At 42.9% G+C, this 14,414-nt stretch overlaps 1 protein-coding gene across 1 annotated transcript in view; it reads right to left on the bottom strand.

Moving 5' to 3' along the window:
- Nucleotides 1-14,414, bottom strand: part of cnsta (consortin, connexin sorting protein a) — a 30,176-nt gene that overhangs the window by 9,778 nt on the left and 5,984 nt on the right. The window contains exons 5-9 of the mRNA XM_078251383.1: nucleotides 8,064-8,094; nucleotides 5,524-5,610; nucleotides 4,479-4,560; nucleotides 1,787-1,808; nucleotides 650-716 (exon numbers count right to left, since the gene is read on the bottom strand). Of these exons, the coding sequence (XP_078107509.1) occupies nucleotides 650-716; nucleotides 1,787-1,808; nucleotides 4,479-4,560; nucleotides 5,524-5,610; nucleotides 8,064-8,094 (289 nt within the window). The remainder of the gene's footprint in view (nucleotides 1-649; nucleotides 717-1,786; nucleotides 1,809-4,478; nucleotides 4,561-5,523; nucleotides 5,611-8,063; nucleotides 8,095-14,414) is intronic.

Raw genomic sequence — 14,414 nt, 5'->3', positions numbered from 1 at the left:
ATAAAAACATCTGCGAAATTGCGTTCTCTAAACCCACCAGACTTCATGTAAATAAACAGTAATTTTAGCATCGTAATATACACTTCATTTAAAGTCAACAGAAACAAAATAAAATTATGAAAAGCCGTTTTGGGACGTCTTTCCACTTTTCCAACCATCACAACTCTAGTTTTGGTTGAAATAAACACATAGTTTACTGATTTACATGCGAAAATATGTTGGCTCTGTACACGCTAAAAGTATTGCTTTTTTAAATGGAGTCTGGTGGGTTTAGCGCTAGCGACTTAAGATCTGTTTCTGGTTAAACAGAAAGGTCTGAAAGATGTTTTAAAGGTCTTTCTCTAAAAGGATCCTTTCCATAATGTTGTCAGACACTTACAATATTAATCGGAGCCTATCAGTGGCAAAACAAGCACTTTTGTGAAGGTAAATCAAAGATTGTTGTTCCCATAGGAAAATAGGGTGAAAAAAATGGTAGTTACCCTTTAAGGTCCACTTACTTGCTTTTTCCAAAATTTTAAACTGAATCAGGAGATGCGATTGAAAACTCATTCTCCTTTCGGTTGAAAGCTATGGAAAGAGCTAGTAAGCGGACTTTGAGTAAGGACATTCCTACCCTGACATGAGATAAATGCACCCACTCACTCACCTGAGGTACATGAAGGCAGTGTGCCACCTTCTTCAAATGCAGGCCTCAAAAGGTCCAGAGATGCACACTATACATACACACACACACACACACACAAATATGTAATATATGTACAGTACATACACTACACAGATTAGTAATGTGTAAGTTACACATGATTTAAAATTTAACCTATGGGTACATGTACACTAAACAAAGCGTAACTCTTGGCAAAATGCAACCTAGGGTCTTTTTGTGAATGTACCTGAGAGTCAAACTTTCGTTTAAAAGCGTATTTAGGATGGAATTGCCACTTTTAAGATTTACCGTATTTTCATTTTTCGGTCAAATGGCCTTTTGAATGGGAGTGCTAGGGGCACTTTTATGCTAGCCTCAAAATAGCTATTTTTAAAACACTAAGAAGGCTTGACACGACATGAAACTTTGCTTGAAGTATGACCAGGGTCTCTACATCTTAACAAAAGCATTGACAACATTGTTTGTGTACCCAGAGTTTACTAAAAAGAAAGGTTTTAAGCAACTCACGTTAGCAGTTGTTGTTTACGCTGTCCGCCATTTTCCCAGTCAAAAATAGGCGATCTCCGAATGCGAATGAACGGACTCCATAGGAGCAAATGTCATTCCTATATGAGGCTAAAGCAAGTTGCTCAAAAACCTTTTTTAGTAAACTCTGTGTACACAAACAATGTTGTCAATGCTTTTGTTAAGATGTCAAGACCCTGGTCATACTTCGAGCAAAGTTTTATGTTGTGTCAAGCCTTCTTAGTGTTTTAAAAATAGCTATTTTGAGGCTAGCATAAAAGTGCCCCAAGCACTTCCATTCCAAAGGCCATTTGACCGAAAAACGAAAACACGCTTAGTCTTAAAAGTGGCGATTCCGTCCTAAATATGCTTTTAAACTAAAGTTTGACTCTGGTGCATTCACAAAAAGACCCTAGGTTGCATTTTGGCAAGAGTTACGCTTTAAGGTGTACACCATGGACACTTAATAGATATTTTACATGCAACATGTTAACAAGGCATCAATTAGTCACTTGGAATGCAACATAGACATTCATTCTGCCTTTATTTTATGTACTGTATGTACATTCCCTCTGTCATACACACAGACACACACAACAATGATGAATGTCTTACCACAGCATCTCTAGCTCCTGGTCTGTGAACAGAAGACAGAAGGAGAGACAGAGTGAGATGGTGAGAGTATTGAAAGTTTGTTCTTGGTTTTGGTAAATGAAGATGTGTAAAGATTGGTGACCCCTCTACACTCCCAATCTAATATTAGCTGGAACACATTTCTCTGGCTATTACAACGTGTGTGTGTGTGTGTGTGTGTGTGTGTGTGTGTTGCCAATGAAACCCTAGCAGTGTGAAGTCTCAAATATCTGAAAGTGCAGCAGCAGCAAAGGGCCATATGTTTAAACTATCACTGCAGTGCTCACCGCGTACACACACACACACACACACACACACAATACACTTTGGACTTCCTATTAAATAATTAAAAATGCCAAGGTGGGGTTCATTTGACTAATTTGTTACACTTGCATGAGCACATCCAACAACAGACACCTTTACACACTTCTTACCACACATGCACACACACAGAAACTCTTTAAGACAGAAGCACAACATATTTTAATTAATTGATTATTGTCAACATTTTCTGGAATATTGCAACAACTTGCAAATATGTCACCACACACTTTACCATACTGTGTATTTAAGAAACAGTCTAGGTAAATATGCTTGTACACAGTCTTAACTAGAGTAAGATGAGAACATCGCTATTCATTTAAGCTTTGTTCATCCCTCACAGAGATTTAGGTTAGCGAAGAGTAGAAAGTCAAAGACAAAAAAGCAGAAACAACATTGCTCAGTTTTAAGTGAGTAAGTACAGTGGTGTGAAAAAGTGTTTGCCCCCTTCCTCATTTCCTGTTCCTTTGCATGTTTGTCACACTTAAGTGTTTCGGAACATCAAACCAATTTAAACAAAAGTCAAGGACAACACAAGTAAACACAAAATGCAATTTGTAAATGAAGGTGTTAATTATTAAAAGGTGAAAAAAAATCCAAACCATCATGACCCTGTGTGAAAAAGTGATTGCCCCCTAAACCTAATAACTGGTTGGGCCACCCTTAGCAGCAACAACTGCAACCAAGCGTTTGCGATAACGTGCAATGAGGCTTTTACAGCGTCCTGGAGGAATTTTGGCCCACTCATCTTTGCAGAATTGTCCTAATTCAGTTACATTAGAGGGTTTTCGAGCATGAACGGCCTTTTTAAGGTCATACCACAACATCTCAATAGGATTCAGGTCAGGACTTTGGCTAGGCCACTCCAAAGTCTTCATTTAGTTTTTCTTCAGCCATTCGGTGGTGGACTTGCTGGTGTGTTTAGGATCATTGTCCTGCTGCAGAACCCAAGTTCGTTTCAGCTTGAGTACACGAACAGATGGTCGGACATTCTCCTTCAGGATCTCTTGGTAGACAGCAGAATTCATAGTTCCTTTTATCACGGCAAGTCTTCCAGGTCCTGAAGCAGCAAAACAGCCCCCAGACCATCACACTACCACCACCATATTTTACAGTTGGTATAATGTTCTTTTTATGAAATGCAGTGTTCCTTCTACGCCAGATATACTTGGACACACACCTTCCAAAGAGTTCCACTTTTTGTCTCATCGGTCCACAGAATGTTGTCCCAAAAGTCTTGGGGATCATCAAGATGTGTTCTGGAGAAATTGAGACAAGCTTTGATGTTCTTTTTGCTCAGCAGTGGTTTTCTCCTTGGAACTCTGCCATGCAGGCCATTTTTGCCCAGTCTTTTCCTGATGGTGGAGGCATGAGCGCTGACCTTAACTGAGGCAAGTGAGGCCTGCAGTTCTTTGGGACGTTGTTGTGGGGTCTTTTGTGACCTCTTGGATGAGTCGTCGCTGCGCTCTTGGGGTAATTTTGGGCGACCGGCCACTCCTGGGAAGGTTCACCACTGTTCCATGTCTTCGCCATTTGTGGATAATGGCTCTCACTGTGGTTCGCTGGATTCCCAAAGCTTTGGAAATGGCTTTATAACCCTTTCCAGACTGATAGATCTCAATTACTTTCTTTCTCAATTGTTCCTGAATTTCTTTGGGTCTCGGCATGATGTGTAGCTTTTAAGGATCTTCTGGTGGACCTTACTGTGTCAAGCAGCTCCTATTTAAGTGATGCCTTGATTGTGAACAGGTGTGGCAATAATCAGGCCTGGGTGTGGCTAGAGAAATTGAACTCAGGTGTGGACAACCACAGTTATAGTATGTTTTAACAAGGGGGGCAATCACTTTTTCACACAGGGCCATGATGGTTTGGATTTTTTTTCTCCTTTAATAATAAACACCTTCATTTACAAATTGCATTTTGTGTTTACTTGTGTTGTCCTTGACTTTTGTTTAAATTGGTTTGATGTTCCGAAACACTTAAGTGTGACAAACATGCAAAGGAACAGGAAATGAGGAAGGGGGCAAACACTTTTTCACACCACTGTAAATCCAAACCTGTCTTACTGACAATCATCTTGTTTATTTTAGTCACAAGCATACATATAAGCGGGTATATATTAGTGATTTTGAGAGACCTAATCTGACTTTTGCAATCTAAGCCAGACACATCTCAGACCTATTTCTGCAATGAAACTGATATTGATCTTCTTGTCTGACTTTGACAGTTAACAAGCATATTTCCCAAAATGTTGGACTGGTTTGTGGTTTAGGTGACAATAAATACTCCATTTAGGAAAAATGTACATGCAAAGAGTACATTAACACACCCACACACATGCATGCAGACTGACCGACTGTGCGTTTCGCAGATGTTTTTAAGAGTGTCCAGATGTTGGGTTGCCAGGTCTGAGAAAGAACCTCTACACTGACTTTCTAAGAGAGACGGAGATACACAGAGATACAGGGAGTTAAAAGCATTATTACAACTGTGAGGAAGCATCTAATGGCCCGGACACACATAGCCGATAATCGGCCGTTGGACAGTCTGGCGAGGTCAGTGACTCGAGTCTGTTCGGTGTGTTCTGTGCCGTCGTCCGTCCGAGGGGCCGTCGTCCTTCATTTTGGCCGATTTGACATGTATAATCGGCGAGGCGGGCACTGCCGGCAGTCGGACTCAAATGGCCAATCTGATTGGTGGAGTGCTAACCCGGAAACGGGGAGCAGCATGATCGTGACTATAGTCTCTCAAAATCTGACGAAAATCTTTTAAACTGACCTTTGTTGATCTGAAATGAAGACAGATTCAGCAACTGCATGGCCTATTTCTCGCTTAAAATGTTTTCAGAAAGACGTTTCGGTGAACTATTTTTTACACATACAGTATAAATGCAATCTAGGGTCCATAATCCTGAATGTTTCCTGATGGAATTTAAATTACATGATCACTAAGCTACATTAAATATATATTATTGGGATCCAACGGACAAGACACAGAGGCTGCAGTTATACTGTTGAGTAGTTTTATGCTTGATAGCTGTGCATGTGGGCACATACTGTACAATGACAAGGATGAAATTCAGTAATATGTAAAGCCTCAATAAAAAGTGCAACTGTTTTATAGTACAATACTTTTTTAGGTGTAGCCTGTATAAAATTCTTGTATTTACTGTATTGTTATACTTAATTCTTTGCAAGTAAATATCATTGATTCCTTGATGTAAGACTCGATAGCTTATATTTTTAGATGCCCAAAACCCAATAAATAAAATATATATACATTTTTATCATAATGAATTTATATTAAATATATAAATACGTATGTTACATGGACAACATACTCTACGTTTGTGTATATGCGCATCTGGTGCTTGTGTACTGTGTGTGCATGTGTGTTACCCCACTGTTCTTGTAGTGCATTCAGGTTGTCCAATACCCTCTGGTGATAGAGTCTCTCTAGTTGGATGCACCATAATGCCCGCTGGTCTGAACATCACAGGTTAAGAAACATATTAAAACACACACATGCACGCACGCATGACTAACATAATAGAAGGACAAAGAGAAAAGGAGGCAGGAGGAGAGGGGGAAATAGAGTAGGGCCAAAAGAGATAGAGGGAGAAAGCACTCCAGGGTGCAGTTTCTCATGTTTATGGATATGAGCAGCCAGAACACAATCCTTCTTTGACATGGCTAAATGCTTTCTCCCTCTCTAACTAGCCCTCTGTACGTGCATGACATAGCTAAGATAGCTATCCCTTTTCTTTCTTCCCTTCGACTGGGTCTCTTTCTTCTGATTAATCCTGTAAAAACTTCAAATTCTTTCTCATGCTCGCTCTCCTGCCTTTCTTCCTCCCTTTCACCTACTCTGCTTTATACTTTGTCTTTATTGACCGTAAGTCTTTGAGTGTATTTGTATAAGAGTAAAGTATTCAGCTTGTGTGTATGCACTTTACAGTGATGATCAACATTTCAAAACAAAGGGTTCTTTGGTTAAGGATCAAAGAACCTTTTGATTTGCAAACAGCTAAAAACTTCTGCTGATTAGCGTCACCTAATTTCACTAAAAGGTACCTCCATATCAATCCAGCGAATGGCTTTGTTGACCATTTTTTTTGGAAATGACCTGTAAATGCTGCAATCTTTCCTCATCTGACAAGTGAATTGTTTTGGCAACATGCTGTAGTTTTACTCCCCGTCATGTTTTAATCTGCATATCTATCTTCCCTCTGTGTATGTGTGTTCTTTCTCTCTGCCTTTCTAACTTGTGGGCCTTTGGGTATTTTGTGTAAACCAGCTCAGCTACTGGTGCTTTTCCTCTCTGTTTTACTTTTCTTTTTTTTTAACCTGTAATTACCCCTCTTCATGTTCTCCTTATCTATTCCGTCTCTTTCATGCTTCCTCCTCTCCCTGTTCAGCGTTTTCCCTTATCCCCTTCTCTTTTCACAAGTTCTTTTCCACTTTTTTCTCCTCCGTCTATTCTATCTCAGCGAGGCATCAGCTAATCCACAGAAAGTCGCTTCAAATCCTCAAGCTCTAATGGTGTGTTCACACCAAACGCAAAGTGATTTTTTTGCGCAAAACGATTACAAACAAAGTCAATGCAGAGAAATGTGTGTTACCCTGTGCCGCGAAAGCCTATCAGTGTTGAAGTTCTCCTGCATAGCACAGCCCTGATAGATCTGAACTCCATTCAGAAATCATGCATTTTAAGAGTTTTTTCCTTATCGTCTTGCGGACAGACCTGACAAAGCGATGACGCAGACACAGACGTTCACTTCCTGATTGGGTCTTATCCATCACAACGTGTCCTGCCCTGATTCGTCAAACCCCGATCATGTAACCCTTTCCCCGAAGAAAACAAAAGACATCAGCCTTGACTAATTGGTTAATTCAACATGGATAACAAATTACAGGTGTTGCTGGCCTTGTTGTCGATGCTAGCAGCTTTTGTGCAGTTCAATTCTGCATTTAATTCTGCTATTACTGCCTACATGCGCAGGAGGCAAGCTATTATTTGAGCAGTTTGCGACACTTACCATGTCCAGTGGTGTAATCAGCCTTACACCGTGTTTACACCGGCCTGAAAATGCACATCACATGACCATTCACGTACAATGGGCATGCACGTGAATGTTCATGTGATATGTGTTTTCAGGTGTTAGTATGGATGGATATTATTTCTGAAACGGTCATAAAGCGCTTGTGAGGACCTTTTTGTTAATAAATGCAGTCTTAAAATGAAAACGTATTAAGGTCGTGACACACTAACCCGATAATCGGCCGTTGGACAGTCTGGCGAGGTCAGTGACTCGAGTCTGTTCGGTGTGTTCTGTGCCGTCGTCCTTTGGAGGGGCCGTCAGCCCTCATTTTGGCCGATTTGACAAGTTGAATCGGAAGCGAGGAGCGGGATGAGCGTCTCTCAAAATCTGACGAAAATCTTTTAAACTGACCTTTGTCGATCTGAAATTAAGACAGATTCAGTAACTTCATGGCCTATTTCTCGCTTAAAATGTTTTCAGAAACACGTTTTGGTGAACTATTTTAGTACAATATGAGATCGTATTCTGACCAAGCCACCATGACAGTCTGACTTTGAATTTCCGGAGAAACCAGACCCACGTGACGCGTTCGTCCAATCAGCTGCCAGTTTTCATTTTTGGGCGACAATACAGATTAGTGCTGCCTGCTGTTTGGAGACGTATTACGTCTTGTCACTTTGGTGTGTTCCGAGGGACTTTTTTGACCAACTCGGGGAGACTGATCAGTCCAACTGCCTTTTCTGCCGAGGGTCGGCCGTCTGGTTGGTGTGTCAGGGGCTTTAGTGTGTATGCAATGTTAGGAGGTAAGTGAACAAGTGCACAAATTAAAATAAAAGCTGCCCCCCACCACCTAACCCCAATACGCACAGACACACTCCAACATATTGATAAGGATACAGTCTTCGTGAAGGACAAAGGCCTCGGCAATCTGCAAAGAGAGAGAGACATTACTTTCTTTCTTTTTTAAGTGCATGCTTTTAAAATGTTTTGTCATGCAAGCAAGCTATCATACTCTGGCCCGATGGGTTATTGAACATGACATAGGATCAGTCAATGAAAAATTAGATACAAGAAAACAAGTAGAAAAAAACGCCAATCTGGAAAATAGAAACACCACACTATACAGAGCAGTAACTGTTCTGCTACTGCTGCAATGGCTTCTATACTCATTAACTATGGCAGAAAAAAACTGATATCAGAAACATAATAAAATAGTTAAGCAAGTACCTAGCATTTAAGAGAGACAGTGAAAACAAAAGTGAAAAGTAAGACACAGCAAGACAGAAAAACAAGAAACCATTTTAGACACTACCTCTCTTCAGCAAGTGTCGCTTTCATGCTGCTCAGCTGATCTCAGAACAAGAGAAGAGTGTGTGTGAGTGTGTGTGTGTGTGTGTGAGTGTGAGAGAGAGAAAGAGAGAGACGAGGAAAGGAGGGCACAAAAGGCTCTCACATTTCTAATGAAGTGAGGGGCAGTGACGACTGAGCGCCCTCTATAGGTGAATGTACTGACGTGGTCCAGATTCAGAAGTTGGAAAGAGAAATTTGTTTTCTGTTTCTTGATAATAGTTTCCCTATCTGTTCATCAGTTACAGATAGGGCTCACATATCCACAAAAGTTGTCTATAAATTCACTTCTTGAAATATAGAAAATGTTTGTGATTTTTGCACAAAACATGACAAAAATTCAATGGAATAAACAAGACAGATTTTCAAATTAAAAACATTATTGACCTTATGCCTTTATGTCAACTTTAATTAGGCCTGAAAACAATTGCTTAATTAGACCAGTTATAGACCTGTGTACCTGTTGTAAAGCGGTTGCCAGAGGAGCGCTCATTTTCTATAATCACTAAAAGTACATTTTCTTTTAAAATCCTAAGTCACTATTGTACCAATAATTCAGTTAGTAGCAGAGCTTACACACAAGGAGATTTGTGCTGTCATGCCTGTTTTCTTATAAAGACACACACACAGACAGACAGACAGACACACACACACACACACACACACACACACTGAAATGACACCTTTAACCAGGTGTAATGATTTATTTTACTATGGCATTGTGATGCAGGAAGAAAGCTTTGAATTAAGAACAACAGCCTGCGGTTTGCATCTTGCCTAAAGCAGTGTAACTGTTTACTGTTTACGGTTTCTGTGCTGTTTGAGTCAAGGTATTTAGTAGTTAAGACATGTTTTAGTTTCCACAACACAGTTTTTTTATGGTGAAATCATAGCTTTAGTATTTTATCAAAACGTTTGTGAAAAAAGAGGCAGAAGCACATGTGTGTTTTGTCTTGAAGCATAGGCTTGCAAGATGGCGCCGCAGAATGGTGACACGGTGTGTTGGTGCGCTCCATTTTGTTTTGTTTTGTGTTTTAACTTTGTTTCTTGCGATGGTACCCATATCTCATTCACCAGTGAAGAGCTCGTGAACTTCAGGGGAACAACACCATCAGACTTAGTTCCCACTTTTCTTCTCCCTTCACTGGAAATTTTGGACATTCTGGTCAAAGGTGTGCTCACCTTTACCCACACAGCGAGGCGCCGGAGGAGAGGGAAACGGGCCGGTGCGCTTGTGCGTCTCCGCCAGCGAGGATTACGCACACCGTTCCCGGGAATATTCCTCTCTAACGTGCGCTCACTGCCCAACAAACTGGAGGAATTACAACTGCTGTTGGTGAGAAACCGGGACTTTTCTTCATCTGCTGTTTTGTGCTTCACGGAGACGTGACTCTGTGGATTAATACCGGACTCTGCGCTGCAGCTGGCAGGCTTCCAGCTTTTCAGAGCGGACAGAGACACGGATCTCTCCGGCAAAACTAAAGGTGGAGGAATCTGTTTCTACATCAACAGCGGCTGGTGCAACGACGTGACAGTGATCCAGCAGCATTGTTCTCCTGACCTGGAATATTTCATCATAAACTGTAAGCCTTTTTATTCACCCCGTGAGTTCCACTCATTCATTCTGGTCGGTGTTTACATCTCACCGCAGGCCAACGTGCAGGACGCACAGCGCATGCTCGCCGACCAGATACTGTGTGTGGAGCGGACCAACCCGGACTCCCTAGTTATTGTCCTTGGAGACTTTAATAAAGGGAACCTCACTCATGAACTCCCTAAATATAGACAGCATATTAAATGCCCGACCAGAGAGGAGAACATTCTTGATCACCACAGTCAGGGATGCTTGTCACTAACTTGCTGTTCTACTAACTGGGATGTGTTCAGGACTGCTACCAACAGTCTGGATGAGTACACAGAGGCTGTGACGTCATACATCAGCTTCTGTGAGGACTGCTGTGTTCCATCAAGCACCAGGTTGAGTTACAACAATGACAAACCCTGGTTCACAGCCAAACTCAGAAGGTTAAGGCTGACTAAGGAAGAGAGGTTCAGGAGTGGGGACAAAGACAGATTTAAAGAGTCTAAGTACCATTTTAGCAAGGCAGTGAAGGAGGCTAAACGACGGTACTCTGAGAAGCTCCAACGCCAGTTTTCAGCTAACGACTCTGCGACTGTCTGGAAAGGATTTAGGCAGATCACCACCTATAAGCCTAAAACCCCCCACTCCTTCAATGACCGACACCTAGCCAACGACCTGAACGAGTTCTACTGTTGATTTGAAAGACAAAAAGGACAGTCCTGACACCATCCCCCACGACACCTCCCTACAGCTACAGCCACTGTGCTTCACCTCAGCAGGTTCCTGGGCCTCCCCACCAATGCCCTCCATAAATGTCCCCCCCTGCACCCCCCTACCCACCTCAGTGACGACTCTCTCCATCCATGAGAGGGACGTCAACAGACTCTTTAGGAGACAGAACCCCAGGAAAGCTGCTCGACCGGATGCTGTCTCCCCATCCAGCTTGAAGCACTGCGCTGATCAGCTGTCTCCAGTGTTCACAGACATTTTTAACACCTCACTGGAGACATGCCACGTGCCAGCCTGTTTCAAGACCTCTACCATAATCCCTGTCCCCAAGAAGCCAAGGACCACAGGACTTAATGACTTCAGACCCGTCGCCCTGACCTCTGTGGTTATGAAGTCCTTTGAGCGCCTTGTGCTTTCACACCTCAAAAGACATCACCGACCCTCTCCTGGACCCCCTGCAGTTTGCCTACAGAGCCAATAGGTCTGTAGACGATGCAGTCAACCTGGCCCTCCACTACATCCTCCGGCACCTGGACTCCGCAGGAACCTACGCCAGGATCCTGTTTGTGGACTTCAGCTCTGCCTTTAACACCATCATCCCGGCTCTGCTCCAGGAGAAACTCTCCCAGCTAGCTGCAGGTGGATCACTGACTTCCTGTCTGACAGGAAGCAGCATGTGAAACTGGGGAAACACATCTCCGACTCACAGACCATCACCACCGGATCCCCTCAGGGCTGTGTTCTTTCCCCCCCCTGCTCTTCTCCCTGTACACCAACAGCTGCACCTCCAGTCACCAGTCTGTCAAGCTTCTGAAGTTTGCAGACGACACCTCCCTCATCGGACTCATCTCTGATGGTGACGAGTCCGCCTACAGGTGGGAGGCTGACCACCTGGTGACCTGGTGCAAGCAAAACAATCTAGAGCTCAACGCTCTAAAGACAGTGGAGATGGTTGTGGACTTCAGGAAGAACCCAGCCCCACCTGCCCCCATCACCCTCTGTGGCTCCACAATTGACACTGTGGAGTATTTCCGCTTCCTACCATCTCCCAGGACCTCAAATGGGAGCTGAACATCAGCTCCCACGTGAAGAAAGCACAACAGAGGATGTACTTCCTGCGGCAGCTGAAGAAATTCAACCTACCAAAGACAATAATGGTGCACTTCTACACAGCCATCATTGAGTCCATCCTCACATCCTCCATCACCATCTGGTACGCTGCTAGCACTGCCAAGGACAAGGGCAGACTGCAGCGTGTCATTCGGTCAGCAGAGAAGGTGATTGGCTGCAATCTGCCGCCGCTCCAGGACCTATACGCCACCAGGACTCTGAAGCGTGCTGGAAAGATTGTGGCCGATCCCTCCCACCCCGGACACAAACTCTTTGAGACGCTCCCCTCTGGCAGGAGGCTGAGGTCCATCAGGACCAAAACCTCACGTCACATGAACAGCGTTTTCCCCTCCGCCACTAGCCTTATTGACAAGGCCCGGAAACCACCCTGACACTCCACCTTCATGCCACTGTTCTCTCTCTGCTGTAATGCTCTTTGCTCTTTATTTTTTATTTATATCTGTATTTATTCTTTATTTTAAACTTAATACATACTGTGTAAATATACTTATATTGTTTGTACCTATACTTATATTGTTTAATATTCCATCTAAAGAATGTGTGACGTGCACCAACAACACCAAAACAAATTCCTTGTATGTGTTAAAAAACGTACTTGGCAATGAAACCTTTTCTGATTCTGATTTCTCAATTCCCAAATTTGTACTGTACCTCCTTGACTCCTCGATCCTCTGGCTTGTGACCCGGAAGTCATTCTCAGCGCGCCATGTTGAAGGACGTCCCAATTCCTAAAATGCACATCGAGTAGCGAGGAGGCTCTTTGGAGGAGTTATAATTGAGGATACAACAATGTATCCTCTGCTGAAGTCTTTTTACCCGTCGCATGTACTGTAAACAAAGAGGCGTGACAGAAAGACTAGGGTTGGGTACCGACACCCGGTTCCACTATGGAACCGGTTCCTACGTAACCGGTTGGAATCGGACCGGATTAGAACGCAAATTTTGGTTCCTCATTTCGGTTCCACTTAATGTGTCGACTGAAATTTTTTTCCATTTCCCTCCGAAACGGACGTAAAAATATCACACTTTCTCTGTAGTCTACCATTAGCTAGCTACCGTAAATGTAGGCCATATTTTCCCTCAGGGCTCACCAAAATGGACGTAAAAGCATATTAACCATTCACTGCACGTGATCGCTAGTAAACATATTACATCTTTGATGTCATTTTTCAGTTTTTCAAGAATCGGTTTAGGAATCGGAATCATATCGGGACTAAGACGCGAGAAGAGGAATCGAGGAGAAGAATCAGGGATGCACAAACTGGGAATTGGGAAAGGGCTCAGATGTCTCTCTCTCGTTGGCCATGACACACCAAGCCGACGGCGGGGGACTAGTGGCGATGACGGCCGACTGTGGCGTCACCTCTCGTCGGCCCTCGTCTTGGCCAAAAATTTGCACTGGAACACACCGCAGAGGCTACAGCCGACGGCCAGGTATCACGTACGTTCTGCGCCTATCTATTCGTCATTTAAACAAAACCGGATAACGTTGCTATGATACCCACAACAAACACTGACTGCTGGCTCGTTAGCGCTTGCTAATTTCACCCACCCAACATGCCTTCATCATACACTGGTTACAGAAAATTTGCAAAAACAAAATCATCACTCATCTGGTGATAGCAATGTGCTTTCCTTCGATTTGACAAGAGCGTGGGAATTAAACATTAAGTTCTTACATTTTACTAATTTAGAGGCTGGGCGGCTGATTGATAAGCTATCTTGCTTGCTAGGGGGCTAATTGTTTAGCGGTGCAGAGAGAGGTCTATTACAGTCTTTATCTTAAATATCTCAGTATAGGATATAAGTTTATTAATGTTAGTTTATTTTGTAATGTGTAGGTGTAGAGATCTTTTAAAAGACATTTATTAATATGCCTACACAAGTAGTTATGTATATCTCATTGTATGTTCGCCATCTTATGGACATAATGTGCAAAAATAGATATTCCAATCGTTTGAACCTGTGTGTTTTTTTAGAAGAAACATTCAAACGTCATTTTTGACCAGTTTTGACAGCTCTTATGTGTATTGGATCGATCAGATGAGATGAAAAATAAAAAGGAGCCTTGTGTGTCTCACTCTCGTTTTCAAGCTAAACAGCCAATCAGATGAATTGGCTGTTCGGCCGACGACGCTGGTTCAACGAAACAGCCGAAAAAAGGCAGACGAAGGCCGACGCTTGGCGACGGTGCGGGACACACCGCACAAACTAGGCCGACGGTCTCAACTAGGACCAACGGCCGACGGTCAGCTTGGTGTGTCAGGGCCTTCTCATACACACCTGTTTGCCTTGAAGGAAGCATAGCTCAGGTGTGCCTGGTGTAAATTTACATTTGTAAATCAAACTGACATATTCACACACCCCATAACAAACATGTCCAGTCATGTAGATATGTGTGTGTGAGAGAATTGAGCAGAGAAAGACTGAGAGTGTGTGTTTTTATGTAGTGTGCATGT

Source organism: Sander vitreus, chromosome 1 (assembly GCF_031162955.1).
Source record: "Sander vitreus isolate 19-12246 chromosome 1, sanVit1, whole genome shotgun sequence".
Lineage (NCBI taxonomy): Eukaryota > Metazoa > Chordata > Actinopteri > Perciformes > Percidae > Sander > Sander vitreus.
Note: the sequence above shows the minus strand (reverse complement) of the source record. Positions and strands in the feature narration are given on the sequence as shown.